Source organism: Coenobita brevimanus, chromosome 5 (genome assembly GCF_032717465.1).
Source record: "Coenobita brevimanus isolate Jiangsu-jjx chromosome 5, ASM3271746v2, whole genome shotgun sequence".
In the NCBI taxonomy this organism is placed as follows: domain Eukaryota; kingdom Metazoa; phylum Arthropoda; class Malacostraca; order Decapoda; family Coenobitidae; genus Coenobita; species Coenobita brevimanus.
The window spans coordinates 38,771,844-38,796,000 of record NC_136958.1 but is presented as its reverse complement, the minus strand read 5'-3'; the positions used below and the strand labels follow the sequence as shown (position 1 = coordinate 38,796,000).

General features: G+C 42.0%; 1 protein-coding gene and 1 non-coding gene across 2 annotated transcripts in view; both read left to right on the top strand.

Annotated features, from left to right (window-relative positions):
• The first annotated feature begins 2,639 nt into the window (after positions 1-2,639).
• The window catches only part of LOC145398854 (serine/threonine-protein kinase PAK 2-like), a 77,379-nt gene continuing 55,861 nt past the window's right edge, over positions 2,640-24,157 (top strand). The window contains exons 1-3 of the mRNA XM_080271624.1: positions 2,640-2,857; positions 7,378-7,532; positions 15,584-15,633. Of these exons, the coding sequence (XP_080127750.1) occupies positions 2,679-2,857; positions 7,378-7,532; positions 15,584-15,633 (384 nt within the window). The 5' untranslated portion in view covers positions 2,640-2,678. The remainder of the gene's footprint in view (positions 2,858-7,377; positions 7,533-15,583; positions 15,634-24,157) is intronic.
• LOC145399384 (5S ribosomal RNA) lies at positions 19,817-19,935 on the top strand. The gene has a single exon (XR_013897293.1). It is a non-coding gene; the product is annotated as a 5S ribosomal RNA (ribosomal RNA).

Sequence of the window (24,157 nt, the reverse complement as noted above, 5' to 3'; positions counted from 1 at the left end):
ATCATTCAAGTCCCCGGAATCCTGGCTCTATCGGATATGCCAAAAACATTCACCACATTTTGTAGCTTCGCATAAACGTACCGTATCCGATAGAGTCAATCCGAGTGTTGCCACGTTAAAAAGGGGTGCCAAATCCCTGATCATGTACTTCTCCCCACAACATTCATCCAGCCAGCTCGATCTCTTGTCAATTTCCTAGCCTCACCGACTTCCAAACCTCTCATCCACCATATGTCTCCACCTTCTCCTTGGCCTGCCTCGCCTCCTCCCTCCTTCAGACTCACTTAGATATACCTCTTTCACCACTCTGTTGTTATCCATTCTCTCCACATAACCATACCATCTCAGTACTGTGTATATATATATTATATACACAGTACACACTTTATAAGTATTAACTATCATACCATGCTTTCTAATAATGTGCTATATAGTATTTTTCTAATAATGTGCTATATAGTATTATATACTGATATATATATATATATATATATATATATATATATATATATATATATACTGATATATATATATATATATATATATATATATATATATATATATATATATATATAATATATATATATATATATATATATATATATATATATATATAATATTTATGTATACTGTGTAAGTATTAACTACTGTACTGTACCATACTTTCTACTAATGTGCAACATTATTATGATTATCAGTTACTGAAGTATGTTATGCTCTCATTTTTTCGTTTTGCATGTTTGCAGGAGACGAACAGCTCATTTGTGGATGCATTTCTTCACATTGCTTTTGATTAGTAATGTCAAGGTAATGTATCTGCTAAGTTTTGATCTCTGCAGTCATTTGATACATTTAGTTACATTTCTGTTACTTAGTGCTACATATTAGAGGTCACATGCTTTAGTTAAATATGATCTCCACATTCATGTTTATGTTGTTCATGTCAGCACATAAATGTCCCACCACCCTTTAATTGCAGTGTAAATTCTCATTTTTTGTAGTTAAATGGTAGAAGAATGTGGCCAAAACTTCCTTTTCCCCTCCAGTCTGATAATGTTTTTTTCATTTCATTCTTGCTAGTCCAGTTGATATTATTCATTTTGAGAGAGACTTTGTAATGCAGTGGTTAATGGAAGCTGTAACCACTTTCTGCAGTTTGCATAGTCTCCCCTTGGCTGAAGAAAATCATCTGGATATAGCAAGAATAAAATAAAAGAGCTGTACTCTATCAGATTCAAGGAGTTAATTCTTGCACCAAATGCCAGAGAGGCACAGTGGAACCTCGACAGTGCATACATATAACAAAGTTATGGGGAGTTGCTCATCTTAAGAGACTTAGTACTTAGTTCCTTCTAAATTGTATGGCCACTTTTTTATAAGCAGTTAGTTGTATAGTACTGAACTGCTGCTCTGTGACTATGCTAGGGTCCTTTTAAAGGATCAATCAATCCACACATGTATCTGTTTACTGTACAATATCTATCTACTTATATGTTTATCTATCAATTTATATATGTCTTGTGTCTGTCTCTTTCTATAGGCAGATGCCTGAATCCCAGATGGAGTGACCACAGACAGATTTCCTCCATATTACCCTGTCCTCTGCCATCAGGTTGCCCTCCCTTCTGTTCACAATACAGTATTCACATTTGTAAACTTTTCTGTCTCACCAACCCTCCCCTCCCCCTCCAAATCACTCACATAACTCTCATAGTAAATCTCTTCTTCTCCATTCTCATAATTCTTGCAAAGTGTGCATGGAGTATAGTACTGTATATATGAAAAGTTGAGTTATATAGTGTACCACATGTGGCTGGTTCCTGTAACCCTGGAGGGGGATATGGGTTGAAAATGTGGACCCTGGCTCTGAGTTGAGGGTGGTGTACAAAACCTTATTTACATGTGTCTTTTTCTCCCATTATCCATTATTATTGCTGATCTTTGGTGATTTACTACTGCTGCAAATATGGGGATCATACTGTTATAGAAGGGAGCAGATAAGCAGCAGTGTAGATAGATGGTTGCCCATAATCGGCATTGTAGTCAGTTAGAAATGAGTCAACCATTTTTATTTTTCTGTGTATGTATTAATGGATCTAGACAAAAAAAGTAAATCAGTGTGCACATAGTTAGGCCTGTGAGGTGGAGCCAGGATTCCAGGGGCTTGAATGATGTGTGAATGAATGACTGGCCCATTTCACTGGCCTTGCTGTTGATAGTTCTCTGGTATTGTACTTTGTGTTCCCATGTTTTCTGTATCCTATCTTATGCCATCTTTTGGTGGGAAGTCAGATGATGGTGAAGCTACTATATTTCTGTAGGTATATTATTGTAGGATAAAAACTGGTAGTTGTTGATATACACCATAACCTTTGGTGTTTTAGGGTTGTACAGTCCACAGCAGAAATTCATATCAGACTTCCCTGTATGAGATAAGGTTGCATGTCTGTTACATGTAACGAATTTATCTTCATCCACTCAGTTAAATAATAGTTTTATATGGCTATTTAAAGCACATTCATCAATTCTTTGTCATACATTGTTACTGGAGCACAGGGTCATATTATACAGAGAAAGTTGAAGTGATTTCTGCAGCTGACTGTACATTCTTTGACAACTGCTGGTTTCAGGCTAGACTGACAGCACAACTAACTTGTCACAATTATTTCAGACCAAACATGAAACACATGTTTCAAAGAATTTTTGGGCGAAAGGACCCCCCAAATGTGGAGGACAATATGGAGATAGAGGGCCCTACCAATGTCACACATAACGTCCATATGACATATAATAAGGAAACAAGGTCCTTTGAGGGCATGCCAGAGGCTTGGAAGAAGTACATTGGCAATGCTATCAGGTACGTATCCAGTGGGTTGATAAGTACCTCCGGTTCAAAGTTGTATTTTATATTTCATTCTTGCCACCACCAGACAGTTGTATTCAACATTAAAGGGATCTCCTAGCAGTAAAGGAGTTAATGAAGGCTGTATGTTATTCCTCTGGTTTGAAAGTTTGAAAAGTCTCCACTAAGCATAATAAAATCATCTGCAGATGGTGAGAACAAAAAGAAAAATAAATAATCAGTTTGAGGGAGTTAATGTGATGTACCATACTAGCATGTACATTTATGTTTACATTTAAAATTTTAAAGGTTATAGTCATGCATGCCTTTTTGACCAGTTGATGGCTACACCTGCAATGCCACTACAAGAAGGCATCCCTCACCAGCACCAATACAACCAGTAGTAGTCAGAAACAGAGTCCTACTTAGGCATCAACTCTTTGTCCTCCTTTTGGCAGACAGGGAATGAGCTGAGAAGTGTGTGCTTGCCTTCTCTGTGTCCTTCAGTCATATCAGTGCCACAGAATGAAGGCATCCCTCTTCAGCACTATCTACATACTGATGACTTTCATCATCTTTAGTCCAACAGCGTAATTCTCATGCCGTTTCTGCTATCCACAGACAAGTTTATTCAACTGAGGAGAGACTTTTTGAACTTGAGGGGTTAGATGTAACCTTTGTTAACCCCTCCACTACCATGACATTCCCCTGAGCTGTACATAATTGTTTGGAAATAGTAAAAATAACATAGAAAAATGTGTCATTGGATTGAAGGGTTAAGCATTGAACTGCAGGTACTTTCTTACTCTGCTTCTTAGCTCTTAACATTGTCTAATATGGAAGAGACTAAGAGCAGACAGTTTCAACTCCATTTTAAGTTTGCACATTTGGCTGTACTGAATGCAACATTTTTGTCAGTTTAACCCCTTCACACTGGTGACATACACCAAGCCCTCATTTTTCAACTGATCGTTATTCGACATTTTTATGTCTATACCCTTTTCTGTTGTTTGACATGGTTATCCCCACCATTTCGACAATTAAAACTGTGCACCGCCAGACAGACTGGCTGAGCTGCCTCAGTTGGGTATTACACTGGACCCTTGAACACTGTTTGCAACGCAAAATGGACATTCAAATTGAGCTTGGCTCCACATCCTATCACACGGTGGACGTCAATGGCCACCTTCTTCTTTATCGAGTTCATCCCACGCGAATGGGAGGTCACATGTAACTCCTTAGCAGACGACATGTCTATCGTCGACAACAATGGACAAGCTAGTGACTTTTGCAGTAGTGCCCCTCCCTGTAAAACAATTAACTCTAAGCCCTTGGCCATCCCGTCTGGGATACATGGCGTCTGGCAATGAATGAATGAATGAATGAATTTTTCTAAAGCAAATAAAAGCATAATAAGTCGTATAAAAAGATTATACAAACTTTACTAACGGTATCGATGTAATAGAATCTTTGAAATATCTTTGTCCTATAGGAAAAAGTGATCATGTGGTCATTGAGTTCCAGATGATAATAGGGAACGCGGTGCCAAGAGACGAGTTTTATAGGCAGGGAAGATACAACTTTGGGAAAGCAAACTTTACAGGATTGAGAAAATTCATCGAAAATGCAGATTGGAGAAAATTTAGAGAAACAGGAGAGATACAGAGGAAGTGGGAAATCTTTCTAGACCTCTATAATTCGGGAGTGGAAAAATATGTGCCAAAAGTAAGGGGGAAAGAAAACAGGAAAAAGGAGTGGTTTAATAGAAGGTGTATGATAGCAAAAAAAAGGAGAGGGACATGGCATGGAACAACTGGAGGAAGAGAGGTAATAACAGAACGAAGGAAGAATATAAAAGAACTAGAAATGAATATACAAGAATATGTAGAGAGGAAGAAAGGAACATTGAAAAAGGTATAATAGACAAATATAAGGATGTACCCAAACTGTTTTACAGATTTGTCAATGGCAGATTGAATCAAAAGGAAGGAATCATCAAACTGAAAGTAGATGGGGAGGTCCATAAAGATGCGGCAATGCAGGCTGAAATAATGAACAAACGTTTCCAGTCAGTTTTCACTAATGAAAGTGAGTTTGTGGAAGGGGAGGGAGTGACTAGAAATGTAGTGATGAAAGATATGAAAGTGGAAGTACAGGAAGTGTATAAATTACTGGAAACTCAAGATGTAAGGAAAGCTCCAGGACCAGATGGAATCTCTAATTGGGTACTGAAGGAATGCAGAGAACAGCTGGTGGATAAGATTCACTGTTTAATTGTGTGTTCTCTGGAAGAGGGGGAAGTGCCTCGGGAATGGAAGAGGGCAAATGTGGTATCAATTTATAAGGGAGGAAACAAGGAAGAACCCCTGAATTATAGACCAGTGTCCCTAACCAGCATGGTTGCAAAATTGTGCAAGAGACTCCTGAAAGATAGATGGATGAAATATCTGGAAGAGATGAATATTTTGGCTGAAAGACAGTTTGGATTCAGAAGTGGAAGGTCATGTGTTCCATCTTGTTGAGCATTTACTCAAGAGCAGTTGACATGCTACAAGAGAGAGGCGGTTGGATGGATTGTTTGTATTTAGATTTGCAGAAGGCCTTTGACAAAGTGCCCCGTAAGAGACTTGTGGAAACTAGAGCATATAGGAGGACTGAGGGGAAACCTCCTGGAATGGATGAGAGACTTTCTGAGAGACAGACAAATTAGGACAGTAATAAAGGACAGGATGTCTGGTTGGAGAGAAGTAACAAGTGGAGAGTCCCCCAGGGCTCTGTGTTGGGCAGAGGAGGACTGTAAAATGCTGCAGAAGGATCTGGATAGGATACATGATTGGAGCCAGAAGTGGAAAATGAAATTCAGTGCAAAGAAATGTAAAATATTGGAAATGGGTAAAAGTACCAAGAGGCCATCACTGAATTATTTGATGGGTAATGAACCTGTCACAAAAGTGAGAGAAGAGAATGATTTGGGAGTGCTGGTCCAGGATAGTTTGTCTCCTGAAAAACATATTAGCAAGACAGTTAGAGAGACATATAAACTCTTGACTAACATAAGAGTAGCATTTCATTACAAGGATGAGAAGATGATGAAAAAATTTATAATGGCCATGATCCACCCCAGGTTAGAATATGCAGTAGTACTGGGGTCCCCACACAAAAAGAAATATATAAACAAGACCGAGAGAATACAAGAACAGCAACTAAGATGGTCCCCAGTCTGGCAGATCTGTCGTACAGAGAGAGGCTGGAAAAACTGGATTTGCCTTCCTTAGAGGAAAGGAGAGAGGGGGGCGACATGATTGCAGTGTTCAGGACCATGATGGGAGTAGATAAAATTGACAGAGAAGATCTGTTATTATGGGATAAGAGAGTAACAAGAGGACACGGAATGAAACTGAAGAAGCCAAGCTGCTTGAAGGATATCAAGAAATATAGTTTTCCTTATAGATGTATAGACCTGTGGAATAACCTGGACAAAGAGATTGTCCAGTCTAAAAACTTGAACGAGTTTAAAGCAAAATTTGACTTGCTGAGAAACAGAGACAGGACCCCACGAGCATAGCTCATTTCTTGTATATCACGTCTAGGTTAATACAACTAGGTAAATACACACACTACAAATTATATGCCAAAGTCACACACTTACATAAACACTCACTCAGGTTGATGAGCACATGACTGCATTTGACAGGGATAGTAGTACGGGTCTTGGGTGGGGCCATGGTGGTGCTGTTGTATTCCGTGTGGTCAAATAGAAATGCAGATGGATGAATAGGCAACCAATCAGCAGGGCAGAGCGTGGGAGACTAAGGCAACTCAGCTGGTTTGTCTGGCAGCACGCAGTTTGAATTGCCAAAATGACGGGGATAACCATGTTGAACAATGAAAAAGGGTACAGATTTATAAATGTCAAAACAACAAATTGTCGAATGATGATCAGTTGAAAAACGAGGGCTTGGTGTATTTGCCAAAATTTGCCTATTTTCATTCAGACGTGATTGATAACTATTATAATAGTTGACGGTCAATTGTGCGGTAACCATTAGGCCTATGAGGCTGAGATGTGACATTTTCAGGTGTGTATTTTCAAGCACTTCAGATCGGTAAGAGAATATTTTATCTTGGTGAAAGTTGAAAAAGCTATGCCGTTTTGCAGCTGCGGTGAGAGTTGGGCCTGGAGATTTGCGGACTTTAGGGGTTAAACAGACCTTGTATGTCATCAGAGTTAAGGTGTTGGCCATGCAACCATGCTGACTTTTTTTTTTTTTTTTTTTTTTTTAATAAAGTTAATTTTTAAGTTCAGGTGAATTAATATGTGACCCATTCACTGGGTGTTTGTGCATGCTGTTGACCAGTTATTTGGCGAGTTATGTCTCTGCTACATTTTTCTCTCTTCTTGCTTTCAGTACCCTACCTCACCCCATCCTTAGATGGGAAAAGAGGTCAGGATGATAATGATGATACTAGTAAACTTGCTTCCTGCTGCTGCTGCTGCTGATGATGATGATACTAGTAAACTTGTTCCTTTATAGTGATGATGAAATTACGAGCAACCCAGAGGCAGCCATTGCAGCTGCCAAGTTCTGGAAATATTCTATCAGACGAAAGGAAACAGATTTGAAGCTGATTCCAACACCCCAAGTCATAAAGGAAGAGTCAGAAGCTATTGAGCATGTCTTTGAGAGTGGTAAGTTCTTTTCAGTGTATCTTTGTGTTTACTATAGTCAGATACCTTAATCCTGGAAGAGTTGGCCACAAACAGATTGCCTCTCTGTCACTCTGTCATATACCATCAGGCTGTCCTCCTTTCAGTTAACACCACCCACACTCATGTGCCTCTCCACCATCTCGTCTACAGTCACCTCCTCCATCTCAGGTACATTAACTGTCATAGTCAGTCTTTCACTCTCCATTCACTTCACATGTCCATTCCATCTCAGGTTACTTCATTTAACATTTTCCAGTTCCATTACATGTTGAATTACCACTCTAGGTGATATGTAATATGAAGTGCTTTAGTGTGGAAAGTTATGCCTCTGAGATGGAGTCAGGATTCTGAGAGTTTTGCAAGGTAAGTGAATGAGAGTGGCACATTGAGCTGGAACTGTTGTTGATTAAGTCTCCCTCTGCCAGGTTTTTCTGGTTCTCGAAACCCTACTTCATCCTACTCTCAGGTGGTAAAAAAAGAGGTGAGGGCAATGATGATTTGCATAAACATGGTGATGATGATGATGATTTGGTTAATTATAATTATGATGAATGAATAGATACTGCACAGAGTGAGTGACTTCTACTTCCCTTAAGTATGTGGACTAAATAACTAAACCAGAGGTCTGTATGTTCAGTTGGGGTAAAGTAAGATTGAATGATGGATGGATGAATAAACTACTAAATGGGTGCCAGATATATGAGTTGTAGTGTTCCAACTGGGTGTGACCCTTACAGGTTTAAATCCAAGGGAAGGCTGGAATTTACTACTGTACTCAGAAATGCTATTCAGGGAGAAGTAACTTACTCTTGCATTAAATGTCTGGACTTAGTAGTCCAGCCTCAGTCCCCTGTGCTCCTGTTGGGCAGTAAAGGATCAGATGATGGATGAAAGGTCTGAAATTTCTAGAGATGTCATTCTTAAGTAAAAAAAAAATAAAAAAATGCAGTACAGGTAATAGGTAATGAAGAAAAATGCATTCAGCACACAAGCATATATTAGTGTATAATAAAAGCAAAAACTAACTAGCTACTGTACAAACTAGTGCACCAGTACATTAATACTGATAGTGTGTGTGTGTGTGTGTATTTATCTAATTGTATCGTACAGGATTTGAGTTAAGCTCGTGTTGTCCCGTGTCTTTTGTACAAATGTTTATTATCCAATCTTGATTTAAACACATGGATGCTCTCTGCCTACACCACCTCTCTCTCTAATTTATTCCAATTGTCTTCAGTTGTGTTTGGAAAAGTAAGGTTCTTTACATCACTGAGGCATTGAGTTCTTCAGCTTGAATTCATGTCCTCTGGTTCTTCCATCATTATTCACAAAGAGGTCCTCTTGATCCACACATTCTGTTCCTCTTTCTCCTCTAATCGTTGCAATCAAATTTTCCCTCTCCTTTCTCTCTCTCACTTTGTCTTTCTCTCTGGGTTGGTAATTTCAGCTTTTCTAATCTTTCCTCATAAGACAACTTCCAGAAGCCTGGTGTCAATTTTTTTTTTGGCTATCCTTGTATTTTTTCTAGTTTTCTGGTATGCTTTCTCGGTTTTGTTGACCATATCACTGATGCACATTCAAGTCTTGGTCTCATTATGGTCACCATTAACTCTTCTCAGCATTTTTTCATCCATGTAATTAAGTGCTCTCATGTTGGCCTGTAGTCCATAAGTTCCTCCAGTAATCCTGTTTATATGTTTCTCTGGTGATAGGTTATTCTGTATAGTCACACCAAGGTCCTTTTGTTTTTTTGTCTTCCCTGTTATTTCATTTCCGATCATATACACATATCTTGGACTCTTGGTCTCTTTTCATGGACTCCCATTTCAAATACAAGACATTTGTTAGTATTGAATTCCATTTCCCACATTTGACTCCACTTGTAGAGTTTATGTAGATCTTTCTGCAATTCCTTACAACAGTTTATTCTTTTGATATGTTTCATAAGTTTTGCATGAGTTTATTTGATGACGCAAATAAACTCATATAAGTACTAGGGATGTGCCGATAGTATCGGTGTCGGTATCGGCAGTATTGGCTTTTTTTTTTTTTTTTTTTTTTTTTTTTTTTTTTATAGTATCGGTATCGGTATTGGCAAGGTAAAAATATGGCCGCTACTCCGATACTTTTCTGGCTTATTATGCGATTCAAGACACTCATGTTTCATGAAGCTGATAAACAGATGATTATGATATATTACATTATAATTACATGTATGATGTAACATTACCATGTATTAATATTATATATCAATTACTATATTGCTCCTGCATTAACAACGCTCACGTTTCCGGCATCAGATAAATGAAAATAAAATCATATAAATATCTATCTATCTATCTATCTATTGCCAGACGCCTCAATCCCGTTTGGGGTGGCCACAAACAAATCGCCTCCAAGTCGCCCTGTCCCCCGCCATTTCACTCCCCTGCTCCCAACTCACACCCCCCTCTCTCATATACCTCTCCACCCCATCCCTCCATCTCATCCTCGGCCTCCCCCTCCCTCTTTCCCCCTCCACCTCACTCACATACACTCTCTTTGTCAGTCTTTCACCCTCCATCCTCTCCACATGGCCAAACCACCTCAGTGTGTTCCTCATAACGCTTCCTGTCACATCCACATCAACACCACAACGCTCCTTTATATCCTCATTCGTCAGCCTGTCTCTCCATGTGACTCCACAGGCTCCTCTTAAATAACTCATTTCCACTGCTCTCACTCTTGACTTGTGTCCTTCCAACAACGTCCAAGCTTCACTTCCGTACGTTAGAGTTGGTATCACAATACTGTCATGTAGTAACTTTTTCACTTCCATGCTCACTTCCCTGTTTCTTATCACTGCTTTCAAAGAACCAGCAACCTTTCTTCCCTGCTGTACCCTTTCAAGCACTTCATCCTCCAAACCTCCATCCTTACTCATCATACTACCCAAGTACTTAAATGTACTCACATTTTCCAATTCCTCACCATCCAACCTCACTGTACTGTACATTCACTGACTTCACCTCTCTCAAAGACCATCACTTTACTCTTCCCTACATTCACCTTTAGATTCCGTTTCTTACACACTCTCTCAAACTCATCCACCAAGCCTTGCAGCTCCCCTTTGTCTTCACTCAACAACACAGTATCATCTGCAAACAACAGTACAGGGAGTTTCCAAACACTATCCTCTCTCACCAGGGCCAAAATAAAAAAGTACAGTACAGTATTGGTATCGGTATCGGCAAAGTATCGGCCATTTGTTAGTATCGGAGTATCAGTTCAGTAGTGGCTGAAAAGTGGGTATCGGTATTGGTATCAGTATCGGCCAACATCTTGGTATCGGCACATCTCTAATAAGTACTCAACCCTTCAGGCATATCATTTATATAGCTATATCAAGAACATGATTCGGACGTGGGCTCTCCACTGATTACCTTTTTCCACTGAGAAAACTTCTCATTTGTCTTGCTGTCAAATAATTTTCATCCATTTCAACAATTTCCCATGTATACCTCCATAGGTTTTTAGTTTCCACAATAATCTGTGTGGCACTATCAAAAGCATTCTTTAAATCCAGGTAAATACAGTCTACCCATCCTTCCCTTTCATGAACAATGTCTATCACTCTGCTATAGAAGCTCAACAAGTTTGTAACACAAGATGACCCGTCTCTAAATCCAGATTGCTTGGATGTTATTACCATAATTTATACCCTTCAAGAAATTTTATCCATCTTTTTCTGATGACATTTTCACATAGTTTGCAGACTGTACTAGTGAGGGACACCGGTCTATAGTTAAGCAGGTCCTCCCTGTCACCGCCTTTATAAATCAGAACTATATTTGCTCTTTTCCTTTCAGTAGGTAGCTCCCCACTTTCCGTGCAAAATCTTATAATATCATAGACAGACCTCACTAAGTGGTCTGTGCTTTTTTTCAAGATCCAACCAGCAACATCATCATGTCCCATTGCCTTTCTCACATCTGTATCCTTCATGAACTGAAGTATCTCACTTCTCTCAACTACTACTGTTTCAAATTTCAGGGGTTGCATCTTTGTTATAGGTTCTAGGAATTCCTCTTATGTTACTGACTGTTATATATCATTCAGTAAGTTACACATTTCCTCTTTTTCATATATTACACCACCAATCTTTCAGTCTCACTGTGCTGTTCTTTTTTCTCATTTTACTATTAACAAGTCTGTAGAACTGCTTGGGTTCTTTCTTGCTTTTATTTATGATATCCTTATATTTTTATTCCTCCTCCCATCTTATTTTTACATATTCATTTCTTACTTTTTACTCTTTCCAAACTTTTTCAGTATATCTTTTTTCTTACCTTATCCTATACCCTATTCCTAATTTCAGATGCCTCCCTACATCTTTTATTAAACCAATCTTTGATTGAACTTGCTGGTGAATCTCTTGAGTGTGTGGAAGAGTTTTGTTATTTGGGAGACATGTTGTGTGCTGGAGGTGGGGCTGGAGCCAGCTCTGTGGGTAGGGTGAGAAGTGGTTGGAAGAAGTTCAGGGAGCTCTTGCCTCTCCTGACATTGAGAGGACTCTCCCTACATGCTAAGGGGTCTTTGTATGCAGCATGTGTTAGGAGTGTAATGCTGTATGGTAGTGAGACCTGGGCAGTGAAGGAGGAAGATATTCGCTGGCTCAGATGTACAGAAATGACAATGATTAGGTGGATGTGCAGTGCGTCCCAGCGTCCAAGGCCTGGAGGGGCTGGGTTTACGATGGAAGAGTTGAGAGGTAGGATGGGACTGGAGTGTATTGGTGTTGTGATGAGGGGAGGTAGATTGAGATGGTTTGGACATGTGGAGAGGATGGGGGATGATAATTGGGTGAGGAAGGTGAGAAGCGTTAATATTGGGGGTGGGGTTATGAGGGGTAGACCGAGAAAGACATGGGACGAGGTCATTAAGTGTGACCTCAGGGTTAAGGGACTGAACAGGGAGGCTGCAATGGATCGTGCAGCATGGAGAGCCGCCATTAGGTGACCAAGGCCGACACATGCAAGCATGTTGGAGCCTTTAAAAATGAAAACAAAAACTTTCTGTCTTCCTTTTTTGCTGTAACTTTAGGAGCATGGTCTCTGACTCCCTTCTCATATATTTTCGTAAAGATATTATATTTCTCATGGATGTTTTTCCTCCTCTCCATTTCACTCCAGTCCATATTTCCTAAGTGTTGTCTTAAAGAGTCAAAACCCGCTCATCCATAGTTGTATCTATTTTGTCAATATGTCATCTCTTCTCTTCCGTGTCCCCACCCAATACCTCCATCTCCATGACTAGGTGGTCACTCTTTCCTAGGGGGCAATGATACCGTATTGTAATTTCTGTACAGGTATATCGTTACAGTTTCTTGCAAGAATCAGATCTGTTTTGATGGTGTACCATCTCCCCCAATTCTTGTATTTTCTTTAAGCAACAGCAGAAAACAAAATGATGACTGTGAAGTCAGTTTTGTTTTCTGTTATTTCCCTTCCTCTTACCTAGAAGCACTTTGCTAAGATACACCATCTTACAGAAAGATAATTTCTACTTAGTGTCTGGCATCTCCCCACTACTTGTATGTCTGTGTTGCGATTCACCTGGTGTCCATCTGTTTGCTAATCAATGAATTCCTTAGAGCTCTGATTATTTGATAATTTTTTTTTTTTTATGCCACAAGCCCACAATAACTGTTCCCTCCAAGAGAAAAACAAAATACAAGAGAGAGGCATATTCAAGATCCGATCATTTCGAGATGCCTGGACACACTGCGTTTGAAAGACTGGAGATCATAGGAAGCAGGAAATACAGACAGAGGGAGACAGTTCTAGAGTTGACCTGTTGCATAAATGAAGGACTGGGAGTAACAGTTACCGGTAACTCTTGCATTAGAGAGTTGGACAGGGAAGGGATGAGAGTTTGCTGCTAGACAGGTGCTACGCGCTCGTCGTAGAGGTGGAGGATTACATGCAGACAGTTCAGAAGAGCAGTGACCACTAAAGTTGTTTGGTCTTCATTTTTCCACTTATTCTTGCTTTACAATATTAAATCATCTCTGTTTTAGCTTAGTACTGAGCTTGACTATTTTTGATCCACTCAGGTATTAGATGCAACATAGCACAGCAACGCATGTCTGACCTCGACGACACTCACTGTGTGTGTGTGTGTGTGTGTGTGTGTGTGTGTGTGTGTGTGTGTGTGTGTGTATGTATGTGTGTATTTACCTATTTACCTGTTTGTAGTATACAGGAATTGAACAATGCTTGTGTTGTCCTGTCTCCATATCCACATTTATCTAGTCTACTTTGACACACATGAATGTTTTTCGCCTGCACCACCACTTCATCTAGTTGTTCCAAATATTTATGTATTTACCTAATATACCTAATTGTGATATACACGAAATGTGCTATATTCGTGGGTTCCCGTCGTTGTTTCTCAGTAAGTCAAATTTAGTTTTAAACTCGCTTAAGTTTTTAGACTGGACGATCTCTTTGTCCAGGCTATTCCGCAGGTCTATACTTCTATAAGGAAAGCTATATTTCGTGATATCCTTCAAGCAGCTTGACTTCTTCAGTTTCATTCCATGTCCTCTTGTTGCTCTCTTATCCCATATAAACAGATCTTCTCGGTCAATTTTATCTACCCCTATCATGGTCCTGAACACTGCAATCATGTCTCCCCTCTTTCTCCTTTCCTCTAAGGAAGGCAAATCCAGCTTTTCCAGCATCTCTTTTTATGACAGATCTGCCAGACTGGGGACCATCTTGGTTGCTGTTCCTTGTATTCTCTCAATCTTGTTTATATCTTTCTTTTTGTGTGGAGACCACACTACTGCTGCATATTCTAACCTGGGGCGGATCATGGCCATTATCAATTTTTTCATCATCTCATTATCCTTATAATGAAATGCTACTCGTACGTTAGTCAAGAGTTTATACGTCTCTCTAACTATCTTGTTAATATGTTTTTCAGGTGACATACTATCCTGGACCAGCACTCCCAAATCTTTCTCTTCTTTCATTTTTTGATTAATTCATTACCTAACAAATAATTCAGTGATGGGCTCCTGGTACTTTTACCCATTTCCAATATTTTACCTTTCTTTACGTTTAATTTCATTTCCTACATCCGGCTCCAGTCATGTATCCTATCCAGATCCTCCTGCAGCATTTTACAATCCTCCTTAACCTCTACCTTCCTCAAGAACTTTACATCATCAGCAAACAGATTTGCATAACTGTTCACTCCATCAACTATACCATTTATGTAAATCAGGAACATTACTGGTGCCAACACCGAGCCTTGGGGAACTCCACTTGTTACTTCTCTCCATCCAGACATCCTATCCTTTATTACTGTCCTCATTTGTCTGTCTCAAAAAGTCTCTCATCCATTCCAGGAGTTTCCCCTTCAGTCCTCCTATATGCTCTAGTTTCCACATTAGTCTCTTATGAGGTGCCTTGTCAAAGGCCTTCTCTAAGTACACACAATCCACCCAACCATCTCTCTCCTGTGCGTCGTCAGTTGCTCTTGAGTAAAAGTTCAACAAGTTGGAAACACATGACCTTCCACTTCTGAATCCAAACCGACATTTAGCCAAAGTATTCATCTCTTCTAGATATATTATCCATCTGTCTTTCAGGATTCTCTCACACAATTTTGCGACCATGCTGGTTAGAGACACTGGTTTATAATTCAGGGGTTCTTCTCTGTTTCCTCCTTTATAAATTGGTACCACATTTGCCCTCTTCCATTCTTGTGGCACTTTCCCCTCTTCCAAAGAACACACAAGTAAACTGTAAATTTTATCCACTAATTGTTCTCTTCATTCCTTCAGTACCCAATTAGTGTGTGTGTGTGTGTGTGTGTGTGTGTGTGTGTGTGTGTGTGTGTGTGTGTATGCATGTATGCATGCATGCACGTGCTTGTGTGTGTGCTTGCATGCAAGTATGGGTGTTTGAAATGGTGTGTACTGAATAATTTCATCTCCTTTTAATAACTATTTTAACATTAATTATCGTTTACAATTCCAGGTAAAGATTCTGGAGAAGTACTGCTGTCTGTAAGCACAATTAAAGAGGAGGTAAGGATAGAGTAACTGTATCTGTTGAGCCCCCCCCCCCCCAGCCACTTACAGGCATACAGTACAGGGTGTCATGTGATATATGCAAGAAACTTGTTTAGTTTCGTTTATGTTTCGTTTGTGAAAGCTCCAACATGCTTGCATGTGTTGGCCTTGGTCACCTAATGGCTGCTATCACTGCTGTTCGATCTCTGGCAGCTTTCCTATTTAGTCCCCTATCCCCGAGGTCACACTCACTGACCTCGTCTCAGGTCTTTTTTGGTCTACCTCTTGGTACCCTACCCCCAACATTATCACTTCTCACTTTCTGCATTTCTCACTTTTGTAGGCTAATTTTGAGTTTAAGAAGTGTTACCTGGGTCCAGTTCTTAGCCATAACAGAGCTACAGTTATTGATGATGTGAACTAAAATGGTAAGTCACCCATAAGGTTTATAATAATTGTAGCTCTGTAATGGCTGAAAGTTAATCTCATGATGGTATAGCATTTTTTACTTCCAGAGAAGAGCCACCTCAGTTTCTTATGTACAGTATTTTGCAGGACACCCTGTATAATAAAAAACATATTCAAGGCTGCAAATATATGTGCTGTACTGTATAGCCAGTTTTGGCGGATGTATGTTTCCTTCTGTATGTCCTATACAGCGGTGGCTGAATCGGTAGAGAGGCGGCCTGCAGTCCTGATGGACCCAGGTTCGAATCCCGGCTGGGGCAGGGAACAGTTTAAGGATTTGAATTTCATAAAAGCAGACTTTCCTGATCTACCAGATAACCCGCCGACATGTCATAAAAGTACCCCCGCTAATACCAATACACCAGTCCTGTATGAGACAGCCCTAGCATGTATTCAATATGGACGGTGGGTGTTAGCGCCGAAGTGGTGACATGTAGAGAGGTGTATGGTATGTAGGAGGACTACTGGGCCTTGAGAGCAAGCTGTGAAGCCTATGCCCAGAAGTCGGACACATTAAAAAAAAAAAAAAAAAAAAAAAAAAAAAAAAAAACCCTCCACTATCTGACGTAATCGAGCCAAAGGCATGTTCGGAAATTGGTCCCGTCCGGATAGTGGGCCCCAGCCTCCTGGACTTGTACTTATGGACCCTAACTCAGAAAAACACCTATACAACTCCCTCTGGACATGCATAGCACCTATTTAAGACCCAAATCATACCAATAAGGGACATAAAAGACTGGAATAAATGCAAAAGAACCATAAAATGAGGTTTTAGAGGTGAGTTTATACAATATTAAACATTCTGGGTACTTACAACAAGTCCCTGGCTCCTGGACTGGTAGTTATGGGCCCTAACCTAGCCGAACTCAGAAAAACACCTCCCTACTGCACATGCATAGCACCTAAGACCCTATTCACACCAATAAGGGACATAAAAGAGTGAAATGAGTGTTAGAGGTAAGTACAGTATGGAAAACACAGTACAATATGAAACATTGTGGGTACTTACAGCAAGTCCCTGGCCATCTCGATGAATAACCCGCCTCCTCTCAGACTCTGACAGTAAGAAGGAGTTCCTGAAGCACTTGCAGTACACTGTACATGAAGTCTTGCACTGAACTTAGTCATTTGCACTCAGAATTCCATTCTCTTAACACTGCGCACTCTAGTCTTACTTGCGCTCCATTGTATGTTAATGAAATAAGTGTTGCACTCTGCACATACAGTCTTTGCACTCATAAATCCATTTTCTAAACATAACACACTCTAGTTAATTTATGTTACATTGAAAGTCTATTAAATCTTTGTCTTTTCACTCAGAATTCTAATTTCGTAACACTATGCACTGTTTTTTTTTTTCACTGCACAACATTGTAAATTCCCGTGTGGTTTAGTGGAGAAGTTCTAGGCGTTTAATCACTGTCAGAGTCTGAGAGTAGCTGTTGCAGGTGACCTAGGGGTGTGTCGCTGGGTCTTGGTGATGGAGTACCCGCTGCAGACGACTCTGAAGAGAGGCACAAACTCGTGTCGAGTGGTGACTCCACCGTGCCTGATGTGCTGGGCTGTGGCTCAGAGGATGAGGGCCTGTCTTGGGGAGGCAATGGAGTGGAGCCAGGGCTGGGCACAGCAGGGGTCACAGGTCTGAAAAAGCTGTCAATGGTTGATTGACGCGAGGAACGACGATTTTGACTATTAATGATGCGGTGCCTGAAAGCGTGCACTTCCTCCACAAATCCCAGGGGCCCCATCTCCCTGTCGCAGTCCGGTTGCTCCAGGTAGTCCAGAACGAACTCTACGTGTTCCCGGAGTGCGCTTAGCTTGGGGATGGGTGGAGTAGTGTGACGCTGAGAGGAGTCCGCATCATCGTCGCCGTCCTCGTCGGAATCTTCAAGCTGGGTACTGACACCTGCAACTGAAGATGCAATCTCGATATCAGACTTGGTCTGATACCCAGGATCGCCCTCGTCGTCATCCAACCACTCACGCACTTCGTCCACATCAACATCGTCCCCATGTGCACGTGGACGTGCATGGAAGTCATCCACGTCAAAACCTAGGAAATCGTGCTCCACATCTGTTCCGAGAAGCAGACGAGACCAACCATTTTCTAGAGTCTTGACAGGGACTTCCTTCCATGCACTGGCCCAGTTGTAGATGGCAGACTTGATGTTGTAGTGGCGAAGGTTTTCCAAAGTCCGCTGGCCCCGCGTGTCACGTCCCTCCCTGCGCTCGTCCTTGTCCTCGAGAACAACCATCACCTCGTCCAGGAACTTCCCTCGGTACAGCCTCTTCGTTGCCATGATCACTCCTTGGTGCATTGGTTGGATGAGAGCAGTAGTATTAGGCGACAGAAACATGCACCTAATGCTGCCATTCTCAGCCACCAATCCTTGTCGCACGGGTGAGCAGGTGCATTGTCGAGGAGGAGGAGGACCTTTACCTGGTCGCGTGGGATTCCCAGTTTCTCCGTCTGGTAATGGATGACCTCCTTGACGAAATGGTGGTGGAACCAGTCTTTGAAGATGTGGGCAGTGAACCATGCGTTCAAGGAATGGTACCAGACGACAGGAAGGACATCCATCACCCCACGAATACACCGAGGCTGCTTTGCACGGCCAACAATAACGGGCTTAAGCCGGTGCATGCCGTTAGCATTGGCACAACACAAAGCAGATATCCGTTGCTTGGAGAGCTTGCGGCCAGGTACATGCTTCTCCGTCTCCTTCGCTAGAGTGTTTGTAGGCAAAGAGTGATAGAATAAGCCAGTTTCGTCAGCGTTGTAGACTTGACCGACAGTGAGGCCCTCCCTGTCGATCAAGCGCTTCACCTTGTGCCGAAACTCCTCTACTCCATCCTCGTTGGCGTCCAAAGCTTCGCCATGAGACCTACGGTTGGTAAGGCCATGTCATAACTTGAATGTGAAGAGCCAACCCTCGGATGCCTTGAAGTCTGGGATGTCGTGAAGCCTTGCGAACTTCTCAGCAGCAGCCTTCAGCTCTGTGCCACGCACCAGCACACCAGCAGCACATTGCTGTCAATACCAAATCAACATGGAGCGGTCGACTTCAGCATACTTGGGAGTAAACATCACCTTCCTCTCCACGTTGCGTTTGCTTTTCGACGAGAAGTCAGCCATGTACTGTATGAGTTTGTCTCGGGATCTCTTGATATCAAACAAAGTAGATCGGGCCAGGTTGAATTCACGAAGGATGCATGAGGAAGACCATCCCGCATCCACCGTGTCCAATATCTCCCTCTTCTTCTCCAGAGTCAAAACCACGCTCTTTCTCTTCTCAGGTGGCGGGGCCATCATCGCACACACTAATAAGAGGCACGAGAGCAGCAGGAGAGCCTGCAGCAGGTAAGGCACCACCACAAAAGCGAGCACGTGGGTGGCCATGACGACGAGTGTGCACACGCAACGAGAGACGGGCGGTAAGTGGGGAGGATACAGGGGTGCTTTAGCAGACGGTGACCGAACGACGCACCAAAACACAGCTGGCCCATGCCGCGCGTCGTTTAAATTACGGGCAGGAAAAAGTCGGATTTTTTCGAAGTTTTTGTGGTTTTTGGCCCATTTTGGGAATATTGGATCCCGGGACCAAAATGTCCGGTAAGTGGGGATGTCCGGAAAGTGGGCGTCTGGATAGTACGGGGATTACTGTATATACTAGATATATGCAGGTGACTTTATTCAGGTTAGAAGAGTTTCTATAAATCTGGATGAGTTAGGTACAGCCATACCACGTTGAGCACACCGCTTCCCGTCCGATCAGCGAAGTTAAGCAACGTTGGGTCTGGTTAGTACTTGGATGGGTGACCGCCTGGGAACACCAGATGCTGTTGGCATCCCTACGTGTCAAGTGGGGTTGGTGGAGGATTAATGCCCCTCCCTGTAAAACAATTAACTCTAAGCCATTGGCCACCCCGTCTGGGATACATGGCGTCTGGCAATGAATGAATGAATGAATGAGTAAGAAATAATATACATAGTAGGTGGATTGCAACCATGGACCCTGGGAGGTACTACCATAGTACTGATGTGTGGCAACAAGTTGGATAACTAACCACACAGTCATTACATGAATCAGGAAACTCAGTCACTGCTTAATGGAGTTGTAGTCCAGGGTTAGACTTTCAAGAGTTTTACAACTCATATGACATCTAAGATTTCTTTTTTCCAACACCATCCAGCAACTGTTGTGAAGTAATTACTCTAGCTGGTTTGGGGCTCTTGGTATAACTTCCAGTCCATTGAAAACTTGAGATGTACAATGGCCACCGTCATTATGAGGATTCCTTAACAGAAAGTATTGATCATTTATATCTTTGCCAACCTCAGTATGAGGATTCCTTAAGAGGGAGAAGTAAAGTATCATTTATATGTGTCAGGGTATGTAAGAAATAGTACTGTACATTTAATACATTTTCTCAGTTATATATATATATACTGTATATCCATCCATCCATCATCCAATCCTACATTGCCCCATGAGGAGCGTAGGAGCCCGGGGCTAGGCAGTTGGACCCGACATTTAAGATGAGAGTGACCAGCCTCACTCATCTCTGAGTGGCATTGCATGAGCAATCAACCCCAACCATTCCTTGGATATAAACCTTCACCGGCTCAATCCAATTGGAGCGCAATAATTACCCACTAAATCACCAGACGCCAAAATTTGGTTATATGGTTACCACCCAGCTTAGTAAATGGTTTCCTGGTGCACAGGAAACCATTTGGCATGTCACTCAGTGTAGAATCACCCACAGGCTGAAGGAAGTGGAAAGAATGAAGGAAAGAAAGACAGAAGAGGGAGTGTAAAGTCACCCGTAGGCAGAAGGACAAGGAAAGAAAGACAGATGAGAATGGAAGGAAAGAAGGATGGAGAGGAAAGGGCAGACCTAGAGCAGCTTGTACAGCACCCTACCCGTATCCCAGACCGCCTTGGAGAGAGCTCCAACATACTTGACCTCTTCCTTACAACTAATCCTTCTGCTTACACTGTTAATCTTTTCTCTCTGTTGGGTTCCTCCGATCACAACCTTATCACCTTAACCTGTCCTATTGCTCCAGTACGGCTTCCAGGGAAATGTCGCCTGTGGGATTTTGGAGCCGCGGATTGGGAGGCCCTCAGGCAGTACTTCTTTGATTTTCCCTGGAATGATTATTGCTTCCATAGCCGGGAGCCATCTGAGTGTGCCGTGCGCATTACGGAAGTTTTTCTCTTGGGCATGGAAGCATACATTCCTTTCTCATATCCTTTGGCGAACACAAGAAAGCCTTGGTTTAATCGCGCTTGTTCTAATGCTGTCCGCAACAAGGAGAGGGCCTACAAAAGGTACCGGAGCCAACCCATCCCTGAATCACATCATCTTTACGTTTCTGCCCAGAATCGTGCTAAGTCTGTTCTTTGCTCTGCTAAAAATAATTTCATCCATACTAAATGCTCTCAACTCTCCAACTCGAATTCTTCCCGCTCCTTCTGGTACCTTGCCAAAAACCTTTCTAACAACTTTACCTTATCATCCTTCCCTCCTCTTTTCTACTCTGATGGTTCTGTAGCTATTTCTTCTACTGATAAAGCAGATCTCTTCGCACAGACTTTGTCCTCCAATTCCACCTTAGACGATTCCAGTGCTGTTCCTCCATCGCTTCCCGCCTCTGACTTCCTCATGGCTGACATTAAAATTTCTTCAGCTGACGTATTTTCTGCCATCACTGGCCTCAATACTAACAAGGCATATGGGCCTGATGGAGTCCCTCCTGTTGTTCTCATGAACTGTGCTTCTGTGCTTACACCCTGCCTAGGCAACCTCTGCCGCCTTTGTGTGTCAACATGTACCTTTCCTTCTTGCTGGAAGTTTGCTCTCATTCAGCCAGTCTCAAAGAAGGGTGGCTACTCCCAACCCTCCAACTATCGTCCAATTGCTTTAATGTCCTGTATTTCAAAAGTTTTCGAGTCAATTCTCAATATAAAAATTTTAAGGCATCATTCATATCACAACCTTCTTTCTGATTGTAAGTACGGGTTCCGTCAGGGACGCTCCACTGGCGATCTTCTCACCTACCTTTCAGACTCCTGGTCAGCCTCCTTTTGGGACTTTGGCAAAAGCTTTGCCATTGCACTTGACATCTCAAAGGCTTTCGATCGAGTCTGGCATAAATCTTTAATTTGCAAACTGCCCTCTTACGGATTCTATTCTTCTATCTGTGCCTTCATCACTAGCTTCCTTTCAGGTCGTTCTATAGCTGCTGTTGTAGACGGCCATTGTTCTTCTCCTAGATCTATCAACAGTGGTGTTCCTCAGGGCTCTGTCCTATCACCAACTCGCTTCCTTTTATTCATCAGTGACCTTCTAAGTTGTACATCTAACCCTATCCACTCATCCGCTGATGGCTCCACCCTTCACCTTTCCATTCGGTTCCCGCAACGCCCATCTCAGCAGTTACTTCAACAGACAAGGGATGAGGCTATGGCACACCCAATGTCTGACTTGGCTCGTATCTCTGACTGGGGTAAAAATAATCTTGTTGTTTTTAATGCATCTAAGACTCAGTTCTTACACCTATCAACCTGTCAGAATCTTCCACAGGTATACCCACTAATGTTTAATAATATTCAGCTTAATCCTGCATCATCCTTGGACGTCCTTGGGGTTTCATTTACTCGGGACTTATCTTGGAAAGATCATATTACATCTCGTGTAAATTCTGCTTTCAAGAGATAGGGTGTGCTAAGCCGACTCCATTCTTTCTTTACCCCTGCACAATTGTTGACTCTATGCAGGGGTTTTTTCCGTCCCTGTGTGGAGTACAACTCTCACATGTGGGAAGCCTCCTCACATACAGGTCTTCTCAATAGGGTGGAGTCAAAGGCTTTTCGTCTCATTAACTCTCCTCCTCTTACTGACTCCCTTCAACCTCTGTCTCTTCGCCGCACTGTTGCATCTTTATCTCTTTTCTATCACTACTTTAATGGTCACTGCTCCTCTGAACTGTCTGCATGCATTCCTCCACCTCTACGACGGGCGCGTAGCACCCGTCTAGCAGCAAACTCTCATCCCTTTTCTGTCCAACTTTCTAATGCAAGAGTTAACCGTCACTCCCAGTCCTTCATTTATGCAACAGGTCAACTCTGGAACTGTCTCCCTTTGTCTGTATTTCCTGCTGCCTATGATATCCAGTCTTTCAAATGCAGTGTGTCCAGTCATCTCGAAATGAATGGATCTTGAATTTGGCGCTCTCTTGTATTTTGTTTTTCTCTTGGAGGGAACTCTGCGGTCTCATGGCCTTTGGTTCCTTCTTCCTCGCATAAAAAAAAAATATATATATATATATATATATATATATAGAATGGATGTGGAAGATGTGCAGATTGGCCTGGGAGGAAGGTAAAGTCCCAGATGTTTGGAAGTCAGGTATAATTATTCCCTTGAACAAAGGGAAAGGGGAAAAAGAAGTGTGTGGTATTCATAGGGGCATTTGTCTTCTTAGTCTATCTATCTATCTATCTATTGCCAGACGCCTCAGTCCCGTTTGGGGTGGCCACAAACAAATTGCCTCCAAGTCGCCCTGTCCCCTGCCATTTCACTGCCCTGCTCCCAACTCACACCCCCCTCTCTCATATACCTCTCCACCCCATCCCTCCATCTCATCCTCGGCCTCCCCCTCCCTCTTCCCCCCTCCACCTCACTCACATACGCTCTCTTCGTCAGTCTTTCACCCTCCATCCTCTCCACATGGCCAAACCACCTCGGTGTGTTCCTGATAACACTTCCTAGTGTAATAGGAAAAGTATACGGTAGGATACGTATTGACAGAGTTAGGGAAATAACAGAGGAATTAGTTGGAGAAGAACAGGGAGGCTTTAGTAAGGGAAGAGGTTGTGTAGATCAGATATTCATTCGTAGATCTTCAGTGGAAAAGTGTCCAGAGAAGGGAAAGAAATTGTATGTGGCCTTCATGGATTTGGAGAAAGCATATGACAGGGTGGATAGACAATGATTGTGGAAAGTATTAATAATATATGGAGTGGATGGAAACTTGTTGAATGCCTGGGGTGAGGCAAGT